Source organism: Amblyomma americanum, chromosome 4, assembly GCF_052857255.1.
Source record: "Amblyomma americanum isolate KBUSLIRL-KWMA chromosome 4, ASM5285725v1, whole genome shotgun sequence".
In the NCBI taxonomy this organism is placed as follows: domain Eukaryota; kingdom Metazoa; phylum Arthropoda; class Arachnida; order Ixodida; family Ixodidae; genus Amblyomma; species Amblyomma americanum.
The window spans coordinates 19,306,208-19,322,677 of NC_135500.1; the positions used below are offsets into that span (position 1 = coordinate 19,306,208).

At 49.4% G+C, this 16,470-nt stretch overlaps 1 protein-coding gene across 6 annotated transcripts in view; it reads right to left on the bottom strand.

The window, feature by feature from the left end:
* The window catches only part of LOC144127815 (uncharacterized), a 135,620-nt gene that overhangs the window by 58,994 nt on the left and 60,156 nt on the right, over positions 1-16,470 (bottom strand). For all 6 annotated transcript variants that reach the window (XM_077660752.1, XM_077660754.1, XM_077660753.1 and 3 more), the window contains 2 exons: positions 9,931-10,245; positions 3,065-3,205 (listed from right to left, as the gene is read on the bottom strand). In XM_077660752.1, the coding sequence (XP_077516878.1) occupies positions 3,065-3,205; positions 9,931-10,245 (456 nt within the window). The remainder of the gene's footprint in view (positions 1-3,064; positions 3,206-9,930; positions 10,246-16,470) is intronic.

Genomic DNA, 16,470 nt, shown 5'->3' on the forward strand with positions numbered 1-16,470 from the left:
CAGCCATCTTGGTCTTGTTGGAAAGAGCGGCTTTTTTTCCATTCCTCAATTTCCCGCTACAAACGGCTCCGACCGCTCGCTGGTGACGTCGAAATCCGCGCACAAAGAAAAGTCCCAACGCGTGGCCCTATTCGTCTAGCTAGCGCACGTGACCAAAAAGCGTGCTGTGATTGGCTGCGCGAGGCTCCCGTCGGCTGCTCTACTCCGCAGGCAACATGACGGCGCGTCTCTTCGTTCTTTGTGAGAAGTGTGCAACGATGTCCGATCCAACGGGAAAGTTCGCCACGAGGAACAAGTTCGTCAGAAGAAAGAAGCGCTCCCATTATAACCTCCAGAAGCGTGCCATTCCTTTGGAGGGCATCGAGAACAGTCCGCCGCCACAGGCAAGCGATGCCGAAGCCGCGGACAGTGCTGAAGTAGGCCTAGCCAGCTCGTCGACGAGTTCAAGTGTTGCGGACAGCGGCCGCATTCGGCGTGACACTGCAATGTTGCAGCGTGCGGATTTGGTGCAGAGAGAGTTTGAAACACATGAAACTTAAGTTCTTGCTTCAACGCCCGCAACGACGCGAAAGCTGGATTTTCTCACTCGCGCTGACAACGATGCGGTCGCGCCAGTTGACATCGAGCCGAGCTTCGTTATCGTCAACTTGAACTCCGTGAACGCGACGATGCCATGCGTAAAGTGCAAAGTGTGCGGCGGTAGCGTCACTGTAGGCAAAGGCGAACGAGAATATGGCCTCGCCATAAAGATCGTTATCAGGTGTGCTTGCTGCGGTGATGTTGCGTCGGCGTGGAGTTCGCCCCGCGTGAACGGCAAGAAGGCCAACCCTTTCGTTGTGAACATTCTTGCTGCGCGCGCGATGCAAGCCACTGGGAATCGGCAAACGGCGCTAAACGACGTTTTTGCCGCGATGAACATTTCACACCGCGGATTTCACACCAAAACATGGCAGAGGTATGTGAAGACGAAGTTGGCGCCCGCGGCGCCTCTTGCTGCCGAGAAGCAGTGCGCGCAATAAGTTCGGGAGCTGTACGACGACTTGAAGCTTGGGAATCCCGGAAACATTGCCGTGTCCTGCAATGGTTCCTGGATGACGCACGGCCACTCGTCGCACATTGGCGTCGGCACGGTCATCGAGCTCTTCACGGGGCTTGCTGGTTGTGAGCATGGGCCAAAGGAAGATTATCCGACGTACAAGGCTTGGAAGGAGAGCCACACCTGCCAGAAAAACACCGCTAAGAAGGCCGGTGAAATGGAAGTTGAAGCCACCCTCATCCTTTTCCAGAGGTCACTACAATGACATAACCTGAGGTACACCACCCTACTCTCAGATGGTGACAGCCGTGCTTTCCTTGCGCTGCAGGAAGCCAAAGTGTATGGGTACATTTCGGTGGAAAAAGAAGACTGTACCAACCACGTACAGAAACAGATGGGCACAAGCTTGCGAAACCTCATCACAAAACATAAAGGACCTGGATTAGAGAGCCTTGGCGGTAAAGACAAACTGACCCCTGACCTAGTTGCAAAGCTGATGCGGTACTGTGGCTGGGCCCTGAAGACTCACAAGGGTGATGTGCAGGGAATGAAGAAAGCAGTGATGGCCGCTTATCATCACACGTCAAATGACCTGGTGTCAGACCACAGCCATTGCCCACCAGGACCGACCTCATGGTGCCGCCAAAATGCAGCAAGCGCTAAGGGCGAGACAGCTCCTAAGCACCGCTACAATCTGCCTCCATACATATGTGAGGCCCTGTTGCCCATTTATGAGCGCCTTTCCAACGAGACCCTTCTTGAGCGATGCCAAAGGGGCAGTACTCAAAACAGCAACGAGTCCCTTCACTCCTTGATATGGGCATTGGCTCCGAAGGAAAAGCATGCCTGCCTGTTCACTGTACAAGCTGCAGCGGCTGAGGCTGTGATGAAATTCAATGCTGGCTTTGAGAGGACATCCGCAGCAATACTGAAAGAGCTGCACCTCAACCCTGGAGCACTGAGCACGAAGTGCATGGCGGAGAAAGACCACCGCCGAGCAGTGGCATCTGCAAAGAAGCGCAAAACCACTTTGGACATGCAGCATGCTTTCAAAAAGCGTCATTTGGGTGGCTGTAGTCAGACTGACTACATTCCTGGTGGCTTTTAGCTACATAGAATGCAATATATGGCACTATTTTTTCTGCATTTTTGATTAAAAGTGGGTTTATTTCTTTTTTCTCATTTTCTCAAAACACACATTTTCGACTTCTTGCTCATTTGCGGAAGCGATATCTCGGCCTTCAAAGCAGGTAGAACCATAATTTTTGTTGTGGAATGTAGCTAAGAGTGCAGAGCACACAATGTTAGGAGCAGATTTCGGAATTTCGGCTTTAAAATTTAGCAGTGCTGCTCTATATCAGACAATAGGGTACCCACGTTTTGAACAGTGAACTTTGGATTGCTCTAGCATCGCTAATATTTGTTACATCAAAAAAGTACTCCTGACATTGTATTCCCTACGCTTTCTAGCACCTAGCCATATGTTATTATCAATTTCTGTAGTGCGGTTATATTTTCATTGTTTCTGCAAATTATGAACCATTAATTTCATATATCTTCGTAAGTAATTGACCTATTGAAAAACAAATAAGATATTTGAAATCAGTGCAAGAAACTGAATAAGACTTAAAAATTTAATCAAATTTGGCCAAAAAAAATAGCTTTAAGAGCCATGTCCCCCCTTAAAGGCAACTGCATGAAGACATGGCACGAGCAGTGCACGTCCATCGCCGCCACACATTTGCTCGCATGATTCCAATGCCAATGGCACTCGTACGTCGGGAGCGGGGATGGCAGAGTGTGCCGGCATTGCGGTGTGGGTGGAAGAATCAGCTAAGTGAAGGCGCTACGAGTGTAAACGACGTTCTGGGATGATGGCATCGTCAGCAGTGACGGCACGAACCCACAAACATTGCAAATATCGCAAGATCCTTCTCGGGGTTAGCCCCTCAGTATAGCGCTTTCGCATTAATAGCGTCTGTCGTGAGAATGCTGTGCCACCCTGCCCCTTTCTCATCGCACACCCACCAGGCGGGCGTGTCGCAGTCATCTTCCGAGTCAGAGCTGATGGTGATGACACTGATGGCAGGGCTTGGAGTGTCCCGGATCACGATGGCACTGCGTTGGCTCTCTTTGGCCCTGCCACCACCGCCCATTGAGCTGCGCACCCTGCACAGTGAAGAAAGAGACCGTGGTGAGCGCACTACACAATGCCAAGCAGTGCATCCCTTCTCACAAACACATACAGTTACTAGAGGCACCACAGGCATTTTAACTTGTGAGGGCGTCTGCCCTCTCTGCAGATGCACTTGCTAAAAAAACTGTTGCATCCGTGCTCGTGGAAGAACTGTCACTAACTGTCACAGAGTGGGCCAGCTATTGCAGCAAAACAATGGTGAGGGCCGACACAAAGGAACACCTGCAACCAATATACTGGCAGAGATACGGTGCAGAAAAGCCCGAATGTGCCTTTACCAAGTCGTTGCGGTTAAAACGTAGTTGTGATGAGAATTCCCCTGCTTAGCTACTAATGAAACCCATGTATTGGATAGCCAATTAAGGCGCAGTGGCTTGTGAAATGCCTACCGGCTAATATGTACTTTCCGTCGCAGTTCAGCTGACCCCATGGTGTGATGCAAAACATCTTCTGCCTTTCTAAAAATCAGCACCAATGTGCAGACACAACGCTGCTGCCACCTCAGTCGCTTCTGTTTATGTGCAAATGCATTCGTAAGTACAGCAAAACCTCGTTGATATGTTCCTGATTCATACAATTTCCCGGTTTCTACGCATAAAATCACGGGCTTAAAAAATGTCAAACAGAGTTACACTATATTTTTCCCGGTTAATACGTTCCCAGAAAACACAATATCCTAGCAACTAAGTTTAGGATTTTGAAAAATTGTGGTCGTATAATATGTTAATTGACCAACCGCGCATGTGCAAACATACAAGTGGGCCAATCAAGAGGGCACGCGACATGTTTTTTGCGGCAGTCACTCGCCGTGGTGGGTTCTCTGCAACGCTTCAATTCAACGAGGCGAAGCACCACCACTATCACGAAGAACAAAAACAATGAAAACTGCGCGCTAGCATTCGTGACGGCCGTTTCTGCGAAGACGCAATATGAAGAGGAGAAAGACTGAGGTTTCTTCGCGGTACATAAGGGAAAGGAGGCGAAACTTCTACGAACTACACCCAGGCGCTTATATACGAACGGGCCGGGTCTGGGAAACGCAGCTTAAAAAAGCCGAAACACTGCGACAATCAGCCGCCGCGGTGGCTTTCCCACAGTTCTTGGGAGCAAAGGGGCGAAACATCCGAAAATGGCATGGAAGAGATTTTGCGTTACTTTCGTCATTGCCGTCGATGGACCGGATGCGTTACGAATTTCCTTCCACGCTAACAACAGCGCGAACGCGGACTGAATTCAGCGAGCACTGGAAGAGGATCTGTTCAGCTCTTGTGCCAACAAATGCCCATCGACATTTTTATAAAGTGAAATTGTCAATAAATGTCTTTTTACCTCATTCAACAGTTACATTTCTCAAAATCAGGCGGTTTGGACTGATCGGACAGCGATATTGTTGCTGCTACTGCACCTCCCTAAGGTGACGAGGGTATTGAGAACGAGGACAGTTTCAACAAATGGAAAAAAGAACATTCAGGTCCCACTGAGACAGAAGCTGTTTAAACATTAGCTGTTATGAAGGGATTCGCCAAGAAGATGGGGCTCAGTGAAAAGCTTCCTCCCAGTCCCAATGACCTCGCAACTGCTGTTGTCGTTGCACGGCCGCCACGGTGGCAACAGAAAATTACTGACTTCTGGTCTGCAGGACACGAATAAGTGCACGTAGGTGCACTTGTGGAAAATTTACTGTGCCTGAATTTTTCTTCACTTTTGGGGGGTGATGGCAAATTTGTAGTAAACTGTAATCCACTTATAACGATGCCAGACATAACGATATATCGCTTATAATCATCAAATTCTTCAAGATTTGTAGCGATCAACATCGCGGCACGGTGCCTCTCGTGCCAGCGAGCATGAGCTTGGAATGCTGGGCTGTGTCAAGCGCGAACATCGAACGCCGGAGAGCTCTGGAGGCCTAGCCAGCAGAGGAACGAGGCATCCGAGCTGCTTGCCAACCTCCAGAGCTCTCCAGCGTTCGAGTAAGGAGTTGAGTGCCGCAGCCGGTGGAAGGGCCAGGCGAGGGAAAACTCCGGCGGTAAGGCCTCACGGATGAGGAGAGCCTGCGCTGGCGGCGATGCGACGCCGTCAAGGTAGAAGGTCGCTTCCGTCTGGACGGCTGGATGGGGTTCGTAGAACGGTGTAAGAATGACCATGGAGTTCCACCATTCAGATCCAGTGCCATGGCGTGGTGTAAGTGGCGGAAGGTGGGAGCGGAGATGGGCAGTAAGTCAGGAATGAGCTGCACCTACGCCGCTTGCGAGGGCTCGTTAGCTGTCCGTGGTCACCAGAAATGTGGGCGTGGAGGTGGCCACATTTACCTCACTGCATTAGTTCCCGTCGTACAGCGAAATAAATGCGGCCGACTCTGCGCCCACAGATTTATCAATTCTCCCATTGCCCCAATGTAAAAATACCGTATTTACACGATTGTAAGTCGACCCTTTTTTTGAAATTTAAAATTCCGAAGTGGGGGGGGGTCGACTTACAATCGAAACGAAACCTTGAACTGCCAATAAAAGCAAGAAAAACAATCTATCAGGGACGCTACTGCGATAATATAAGTTTTTGTTTGCTCTACGGCTCCAAGCGTAGCATTCAGGTATTCCGCGGGCTTTTTGGCCAGGATTTTTCATTTTTTACTTTTTACTGCGCACACCGTTACCCACCGCGATGGTTCAGTGCTACTGAACAGGATACCCGGGTTAGAACCCGACCGCGGCGGCAGCGTTTCGATGGAAGTGAAACACAAAGGCCCCCGTGTGCTGTGCGATGTCAGTACAGCAGGTTAAAGATCCACAGGTGGTCGAAATTATTCAGGAGCCCTTCACTACGGCACCTCGTTCTTCCTTTCTTCTTTCACTCCCTCCTTTATCTCTTCCCTTACAACTGGGTTTGATATTTGAGACAAATACTGCGCCACTTCCTTTCCCCCAAAACCAATTTCATTTCATTTCACTCGCAGGAAGGGCCGCTGCCCTGCTGTTCCAATCGCAGAGTCTGCACCAGCACCCGGGAGTGTCGCTAGCTGATGGAAGAGCCGCTATTTCAGTTGGCTGCGCAATACGCAACAGCGGTGCTTCTGGGGAATGCCGATGTTTGCTGGAAGAGCCGACGCCCCGACACCGATCACTCTTTGTTTGGTGGTGCTTGGAGTTGGTGCTTATGACTCGACTGCCGGCCACGTGCTTCGCCATGAGCTCTCCAGGTTCGAAAAGCATTCGGCGCTCATTCACTGCAGCGTTCAAGAGGGAGGCCATCATTTACGCCGAAGAAACCAACAACTGCGCGGCGGGCCGCAAGTTCGATGTTTCTGAACAGTTGGTGCATGCGGGAGTGGCGGAAGCAGCGAGACAAAATTTTCGATTGCGACTCCAAGCGAAGAGGTTTCCGCAGGCCGAAGTCGGGACGCTTTCTGGAGCTGGAGGTCAAGCTTGCAGCATATGTCACCGAAATACGTGATCGGTCCCTTCCAGTGACATGCGAAATCATCAAGCAACAAGCCCGGATCTTTGCTGCGGAAGCTGGAATACTCCGAACAGACTTCAAAGTCAGCAGGGCTTGGGCTTCGAAATTTATGAAGAGGGCTGGCTTCTCTCTTCGTCGGCGTACTAGTGTATGCCAGAAGCTGCCTGCTGCTTACGAGGAGAAAGTTCTCGCCTTCCATAGGCACTACCTCAAGCTCCGCGACTCGCGGCGATACCTGCTCGGCCAAATCGGCAATACGGACCAGACTCCCGTCTAATTCAACATGACGAGCAACTCAACAGTGAGCGTGAGGGGAGCTCGCGAGGTTAAGCTTCTCACGACAGGAAACGAGAAACTTCGGTTAACTGTTATGCTATCATGCTTGGCAGATGGCACAAAGCTCCGACCGTACAGCGTCTTCAAAAGAAAAACTATGCCAAAGGAAATGTTCCCGAAAGGTGTGATTGTGCGAGTGAACGAAAAAGGCTTTATGACGGACGACTTACCGTAAAAACCGGACTATAGGTCGGACCGGAATATAGGTCGACCCCCTAACTAACCAATTCTAAAAATGAAAAAGACATTTTTCAATGGGAAAAGTACCGAAAGACATCCTTACTTTGAAACAAATGCGACTCGAGAGGTTGCACAATGGTGACAGTATTTAATTTCATTTAAATGCTGCTTGTATGTACACCCGGCAAATTTTTTAACAATATCGCGCACCAATCGGCCCGCGTGTTCGTTTCTGGCACAGGCAAGTACGGCGCCGTAGAGCAAAGCCCTCCTCTTCATGAATCGCCGCAACCAGGATGGTGAGCCTTTGAATTGCGCCCTCGTGAGTCTAGAGGCACGCGCGATCTCTGCCGCTTTCACGCGGATGCATTCGGCAGTCACAGGCAGCGATCTTGCTCGCAGCGCAACGTTTCCTTCCTATTCTCGATACACTACGGTCTGCCCACGAAATGTTTTCTTCTGGTTGCTGCAAGTTGTAATACGCAGCTTCTGCCTCCGCCAGTATTGAATGCTCTTTTCGGATACTCCAAATTCGCGCTGTGCCGCCAGGTTCCCGTGAGCTTCCTCGTACTTAATCGTGTTTTTCTTGAAGGCGACGGTAAATTGCCGTTAGCTTCCGCTTTGCATCTACTGAAACGCAAAATGGCGGCACTGCTGCTGATGGCGATGGTGATGGAGGCTGCTGACTTCAGCCACCCATTGTTGCAAGACTTCCGTATTTTTTCCGCCAATGACCGGTATATAAGACGGGGGTCGACTTTTCACCATGGTTTTTTGAAAAAAAATTTGACCTATATTCCGGTTTTTACGGTAGTTATTGATTGGTACCGTCGGGTGTGGCTTTTGAGGACAGGGGCATCCCTCAAAAATCGCAATCCGAACCTCCTCGTGCTGGACTCATTTCGCGGCCACCTTACCGCGAAAGTGAAGGCAGAGCTCCGAAGAGAAGATACAGATATGCTGGTTATTCCCGGCGGTCTGACGGGGCAGCTGCAGCCGCTAGACATTGGCATTAACAAGCCATTCAAGGACTTGCTCCGGTGTGAGTACGAGTGGCTGGTGGCGGAAGGGCAGGAACTTACGCCAACGGGGCACGTGAAGAGAGCCTCCCAGACAGCTGTGTGCGGGTGGGTGATTTCCGCTTAGGCGGCCGTACCACGCGATGTCGTGGTGCGGTCATTTAGGAAGTGCGGGTTTTCCATGGAGGAAGATGTGCTGTGGGATCGCAGCGGCGACGACGACGACAGCAGTACCACTGAAGATGACTCAAGTGAGGATGAATAGCCCATCTATGCAATAAATTTTCGTTTTTGAAGCGCTCCACCGGTGTTTTTTTTTCGGACATGTGATTGGGGGGGTCGACTTACATTCACGTCAACTTTTTTTTTTTTTTTGCGGACATGCGATTTCGGGGGTCGACTTACATTCGAGTGGACTTACAATCGTGTAAATACGGTAAACCGTATATAACGATACAATTACCGGCAAAATAAAGGATACAATGATAGATTCTGTCCACCCGGATGGTGTTTACTACCAAAATTTTTCAGAAAATTTGATAAAAAATAAAATACTTTGAAGTGAATGAGGTAAAAGCCATTGAGAACGGACCAGCGTGATGAAATCCTTGAGGGAGCGTTGCCTATGGCCTAGGGAACCAAGCGCTATTGTGGTCACAATCGCTGGGGGGAGGAGCTTACTTGCCCTTTGCCGTTCCAACGCTACAGTGCTCTAGAATACTATAGCAAAGCTGTCTCAAGCAAACTTAGTTTCCGCCTGAGATGGTTAAGAATTTACTTTTTTTTTTAAGCATTCGCTTTTCTTGCGAGGTCCCCCGTTCACGCTGTAAGCAGCGCTGTCCTTGGCAGTGCGCCAAGATGCTGTGTGCACTGACATCATCATGGCGTGTTTATCTCTTGATGGGAGCTCCTGAGGGGGTGGGTGTGGCTGGCTCGGCGAACTTAGCGGAACGCCCCGACGCTGTGCGCGCTTGACAGGAGCACTGGTGGCAGTGGGTACATGCATGGGGGAATACATGGGTGTGCTCTTTTGGCCTTTTTTTTTTTTTGCTGGTCCAGATATAACAATAATCAGTTATAGCAATCGGATTTTTTGGTTTTCTCAATATCGTTATAAGTGGATTGCACTGTAGTGGGTGTACTACCGGATAGTGCGTACTTCTTCTGCATCCCTGCCAACTGCATATTAACAATGGTTTACTGTACATGAAAGTTCTTTACACAAGGGTCCGTTTAAGGAAGTACTGTACTACTTGGTGCATGTCCTTTCGGTGCCACAGCAGAGTGACACTGCACCGACACTGCCCAGACAGCAGTAAAATGGCAGCCATTTAGTGTGGTCAGCTCAAATGCAAGTCAGGTACACTAGCACTTTAGTTTTCACTTTGCTTTCGGTTCGAGGCCATTTCTTTGAAGGCCCGACAGACAAACATGGCCAAAATTTGCATACATGGACACATTAACACGCATACCCCTAAGGCGGAGCTTATGTCATCCTCTGCATTACATTCATAGATTGCTGGGAGGGCTCATTCCCCTCCTGGCGCAGCGGTTAAGCGATGTGACGGCAGGTGGGGCTTGGGAGACCCAGGTTGCTCTTCCCTTTAGGACCCGAAGAGAACCTTTCAACAGAAAAAATATCCGAGACTGGAGGTAGTGGTGTCACTGCACAAGCACTGTGTGCCACCACCACCACCACCTACCCGTGTGCTGCTGTTGCAGCGGGCAGCAGTGCGGTACCCTCCCCCCACTTGGGTGGGCTGCTCTCCTTGACACGCTTTTTGACAGGCGACAGCTGCTGGTGCGCAGCTGCCAGCTGGGGCTGGAGGCCACCCCGATGCTGCTGCTGGTCCACAGAGGCATGGCTGCGCTGTGTCTGATGCCGGTATGATGCCAGAGAGGACGACGAGTGCTGCAGCGACTGCAGCGTTGTCGGCTGCGGCTGCTGGGCTTGCTGCTGGTGCTGGTGGTGGTGCAGAGCCACGTCCTCCTCCCGGTGGTACAGACTGCTGCTGCGGCTGCACACCAGAGACAGGCGCCACCTTCACTCACCTCAACACTGCGGCTGCCTCACTAATAAGTCACTTTGCAAAGCAAGACTGATGGTATATGCACGCAACGTTGCAAGCAGACATCTAAATTACAGTTCACATGAATTTGTAAAATTCCGTCACCAAGGTGTGCAATGTGCACCATTCCACATGTTCCCAACACTCCCCGCCCCACTGTGGATGATACAAATGCACAAGCCACAACTGCACCCTCGAAGACTGAAGCACTAACTGCATGGGATGATAATTCACGGCATGGCTTCGCGCAGTGGGCTGACAGCTGGTGAACTGCTGTCAATCATCATGTCGCTCCAGTTCAGTCAATAGCAGAAGGCTTTGCATCCCATCCAGCTATTTTGCAAGCAAAGTTTGTCATTCTCGTGCAGTTTCAGTGAAGGAGCTGACAATGCTCGCTTTGTCATAAGCCATACACCTAAACAGGCTTGTTTTCCTCAGGCATGGTTCTTCAGTCACCTTGCTGTGAGCACCACATTGAATGGGCTGCTAGACCTATATCATTAGCTAAACTTAAGAACTGCTCCTTGCACTGCATTTCTTTCACACTGTAGTATCCACCTATATACCATACAGCTGACCATTTATAACGCCACCGCTTATAATCCGGGACCCCATTATAAGTGGTTTTTGTGACAACTGCTTCACTTCTCACAAAGTTCAATGGATTGGCGTACCGCTTAATACGTGCCAGTGCGTAACCGAAAGCCGCGTATAGTGCGCGTTCTGGAAAGTCTGGCGGCCTGCGTACCGGCGGGCGCGAGGAGCATGCTTTCCAGATTGCGCAAGGAGGGGGCAACAGGCAGGGCGAGGGAGCGATGTCAGAAGGCAAGGCGGAAGGCAAGAGAGGATAGAAAAAAAAATATAAGCCGCAAAGCAGGTGTTTTTTCTCTCACTGTCCAATGCGCCTACACTGGGCACACTGATTGGACAACACTTGAAAGCACGTGATGGCATGGCCAGATGAGCATGTTGGAGCAGCGGCCACGGTGGCGAGCACATGCAACACCCTCTCAATGCTAAGGCCTCTCCACCGGCCGCGTGACGTCACGCCAAGGGACCGTGCAGGCCCCGCGCTCCGCGATTTCAGCGCGCCGCGCCCGTCTGCACTATTCGGGTACTGCCGTACGTAGCTGCCTTATAAGTGATTCCTTCATTTTCATTTTTGTCGTTGCTGCAGAAAAGAAATTCGCTAGTTTGTGCGCGCCTTAGGCTATCATTTTATCTGCTTTATATATTTTTTTTATTGCAGAACACCTTATTGTCAAGAAAGTTCGAGCTGCTAATACAGTTTTTTATAATAAACAATTTAGCATACGGCCGCCAATTTCGCATTATTGGTCATTATAATAAAAAATTGATTAGTTAATTTCAATTAATCATCTAATTATTAGGTTCTATCACGTACATGATGTCTGCCGTGCGGTAAAATCCATCCGCACAGACCGCACATGCGTATATCTAGTTGTTAAAGTAGAAGTTCGTGAACATTGAAAAAAAAAACACCGTCTACTGCGCATTGTGTTAGTTTTATTCTGTATTGTGTTTTGCTTAAAGCTTTCACACACAGCAATAATGACACTCACAATAATGTTGCGCTGTTGAGTATTTGTACAGCTAATCTGACCCTTACAATAAAAAACGACGAGACACCAGCAATGAAGTGTGCGCAAAGCATTTTTATTGCTTGGGAATAAAACTTACTTCTTCTTAAGCGTTGCTGCTTTCCGGGCTGCGGCCTTCTGCTGCGCATTGTCTTGTATGGCATCATTTCTTAGTTTGCAAAAGTTGTTTAGAACAACGTTGGTTGCAACGCGTACTACCAAGCGCAGGAGAGTTTGTGCAGTGTGGCCATTTTCACATGTCTCAATGTCGTGTTCGTCCAGGAGGGAAATCGTCTGTGAAATCACGACACCACGTTGATTTCTACAGGAGAGAAAATCTTCCGCGGTTGCTCCAAAAGACAACTTCTCTGCAACTAGTTTAGTCATCAGTACCATGTGAACTGTGCATGGCTGGGGAAACTTCAGCCCTCCTCTCGACAGGTTAGCTATCATGGCAGTATTTTCCGCTTCGATCTCTCGATTTTCAATCACCAATGTGCTGAAGCAAGCAGAACATGAAAGCTTCTTTAAAGCAGCATGAGCAGCGTATCCTGCAATGTAGACAATAGCATCCATGTCAGAGTGGGCGTGTGTAATATCGTCGTCGCTGACAGCCACAGAAAAGTTGCATGGGACAAGATCCTCACTTACGTCTTCAAACTCTGTTTCCTCGCGTGGAAATGTCAAAAGTTTTTGAAGACGAAGCTTCTTCTCACATTCGTAGAGCTGACGCACGGAAATGTGGTACTGTGATCCTGCCAGCTGGCGGTAACGGCCGAACCGGTCTTCTAGCGCATCCGTCTGAAATTTGCCCAGCAGTACGTACTTGAAGTGAAGTTCTTCTAAGCAGTAGCGCGAGAGTTCTACCAGAGAATAGCATGTCAGTCGCAAAGCACTGTGAGTCTCTTTCGTCAGCGAGCCACTGGTGATGTTTATTCTTGCCCAAGCGTCCAACCAGTCCACAACGCCGCTCAGGAAAGCTAACTGTGTGTCATCAACAGACCTTACAGGGTCTTGCATGCTGTCCCTTAGCCTCTGGCCTTTGCAAGGGGTCTTAACATTGACTATTTGCCACCATGTGAGGATAACGTCAATGAAAAGAGCAGTCGACTCAGCTTGAGGAATCTTGAACGCGGAACCATGTGTCCTGAGGGCATTTGAAACAAACTGATTAATGACGTCGAGAGCGAGCTTTACATTTTGCCGCTCCATTGAGGTTGGATTCACGGCTTTTGCGTTCAGTCTGTAAGCAGCCTTCACAAGCGACGTCTTCTCTGAAGAATAAAGCTGCCGCACAGCTGCGAAAGAAGCAGCTTTCATACGAGGAGGCCCTTCGGGCATTGCTCCACTCAAGTCCATTTCAGGGAAATAGAGGCATGTTCCAGGGTTTTTCTGGTTAATCCAATTGTTCCTAATGCACTTCAAGAGATGCACAGGATCGACCACGTAGAAAAGAGGGCGAGCGTTATCGGCTGGATGGGGATAGACAATGCTCACCTGAGGACTTGTAGCAAATAACGACATCATCTTGCGGTTCAGAGCATTGTTGTCCGTTAACGCAGCGATAATTTTGAGCCCCATTTTCTCAACATTAATGATTATGTTCTTAGCATGCTCGTGCAAAATTTCTGCGCTCAGTTTGCTCACAGGTAATATGTGAATGACGTCCTTGTTTGCAGAAAGGAGTGATTGTACCATGAACACATGGGCTGTTGTTGCTGGTTCCGTTGAATGAACCGACGATCCTACTATTGTGCCCCCTTTGTAGTCGAAGTATGGTTTTATGTGGATCTCATCGATCATCAGGGTCACTGTCTTCTCGTGGTCTTTCATTGATTTGACTCGTTCTCGGATGTAGGAGAGACAGTGCGGTTGATTTTGCTCCACAAGAGGGTCAGCTTTGTAATTTGAGCAAACACGGCGCAGTGTGGAAGGATGGGGCAGAATGATTCTTGATGCAGCTCTTGTGAAGTGATATGCGTGAGGAGAAATTGAATTCAAAATACTGGCGAATACCAGCAGCTCTGCGCTATACACATGCTGTTTCGCGAGGAGAAGCTCTATCTGCTCAACCAGAAATTTCAGCAAAGAAGACTGTTCTTTCGTCGTATCACTGTCCTCAATGAGGTCTGCAAGCAGTGAACCGACAAACTGCAATACTTTAGTATGTTTCGACTCTTTCGTCACCTCAGGTATATTATGCAAGCCTATCTCGAGTTCTTCTAGCAGCAAGGACAGGCTGGAGGTGTCGCATACTTGAGCTGGCAGAATCCTGCCTGAAGGAAGCGACAGAAGCTTCACTCCATTCAAGAAAACAGAAAGTGACAGATCAGGGAGAACTACCAAGGCGCATTTCACATTAGGTGAAGGATCATTCTCGATGAGAAGGAACCTAACGCACTGCTCATCGACAGAAACGGTCCAGAATTTCGTGTTGCAGATTCCAGGCAACTTAGATTTGAACTCCTCGTAAGATGAAACTTTGTTTCTTTTCTGTTCAAGCTCATTAGACTGAAGTGACTTCCTCATAGCCTCCTGCAAAGCAGCGTTTTCCCTTCTTGCTTTTTTCGTCTCTGGCGATTCACTCCGTCCAGGCGTTGAGGACAAGTATTTTGGGCAGTTTGGAAAAACAGAAGGCGCAGCATCAATCTTCAACTGTAGCCTGTCACGCTTCACCTCTATTATTTTCCCTGTCAGTTCATCTTGGTGTGACAACGTCGTAATGAAGTCGCCTGCGTGGAAGTGCAGTTCACACACCTGCACGAGAAAATGAAGCAAGGCCATTCGCCATGACTCTCCATTGCCTAAAACACTAAGTAAAAAGAGTCTGAATAGTGAACAGCTTTTACATATTTACACAGCTTTTACACAAGCCTTATGCACATCCACAGAACTAAATGCTTCCTGGACAATTCATACATAAGTGTAAGAAGTGATATCATTGCCTACAAAGACAGCATGCCTTTCCGGGAGCGACAGCTCACAACTAAGATAATTACCAGCGCCTATTAAGCAATATTTCAGAGTCTTACCCTCGAATGCTCTGTAGGTGTGAAATCCTTCCGTGGAATGGCTCGCAACCAGGCTTTTCTTCGTACTTCGTCTCTTGGGAAGCAATAAACACGTACTTTGGGACCATTCTGGTAGTTCCCGCGGCACCCGGGAACACAGCACCGGCCCATGTTTCACGAAGTTGCACTCGCTACACGGCAGGCAATCAGTTTCCCATTCGTGCGCTAGCACAGGTACGCACGCCACACAAGAAACGGCCACACGAAACAGACACAGCCGTGCGAGGAGCGAACGGAAATGCACCCAACGCCAGGCTGAAAGACTCAAGCAGCAGCTAGACGCTCACTGCAAGACTGCGTTCGTGTCTGTGCTTGCCCGGGCAAGCGCGAGCACATCGAGGGAGACAACCGAGCGGAGCGGAGCCGCGCTTGGTGAGCAGCCTGACCGGACACTTGGCGTGACGTAGCGCGTGTGGAAAGGAGGGCCTGGAGAGGCCTGAAGAAAGTATTTAGAGGGTGTTGGCACATGGCATGAATGATGCTGCAAGCGCTGCTCGTACCACGCGTGCGTGCAGCAGCATCTTGTCACGCGTGGGCCCATGAGCGAGAATTGTGTCGTCGTGTATGTGTAGCGAAAAATTGACAATGTAGGCAAGTCAGCTGACAGCGTGAGCAAGTCTGCCAGCCTCGGCTTTCTTCAGTTCCGATGGCGTCTGCTCCTCCGAAAGCCAGGAAACTGCAAGCTCTCGAAACCAAGCACAGCAATGTGAGGGACGTCGAGAGCGGTTTGAAAAAGGCTACAGTGGCAAAACAGCACGGTGTTGCCGCCGCTACTGTGTCCGCCACTTGGAAGAACACCGACAAGTTGCGACAACAGATGCAGGAAGACACCGCAAAGCTTGCAAAAAAGCGGATTTGTGCGTCAAAGTACAAAGATGTCGCCGCTTTGTTTGAATGGTTTCGCAAGGTCTGGGCTCAGAGCGTTCTTGTGACTGGCTTGATATTGCTACATGGCCTGAAGTGCAAGTCAAGGACAGGTGCCTTGCAAACATTTTGGGGCACGATGGCTTTAACCCACTGAACGGTTATATCCAGCGTTTCAAGGACTGGCAGGGCCTGGCAAGGTCGTCGCTGTCACCAACCCCGACGGCGTTGTGTGTGATGTAGCCGCCACAGATGAAGACATCGTGGCAGCGAAACCTCAGCGAGCAAGCGCTAAGTGCCTCACTGTTTTTGAAGATGAAGTCATTAGCAACGCAGTTCTGTCGCAATGCCAGGCTGAGCAGAAACTTTTTTCAAAATCCGGGCAAAAGTTTGGGGTGCGCAAATTATGCGTGGGCACAAATTACACGAGTAAATACGGTAGTTGTCCATCCACAGGAAAAAGTTTCATTCAGCAAACTTTTTTTCTTCTCGATTTTGACCAAAGTGATTTTCAGTCTCAAAAACCATTTGGCGAACCCAAGGCGATCGAGAAAATAGAATATTGACCAAAACGACCATTTTATTTGCCCTGCAAGTAAAGGAAGCTGGAAAGTACAAACTGCATCGAGCCACTCTGA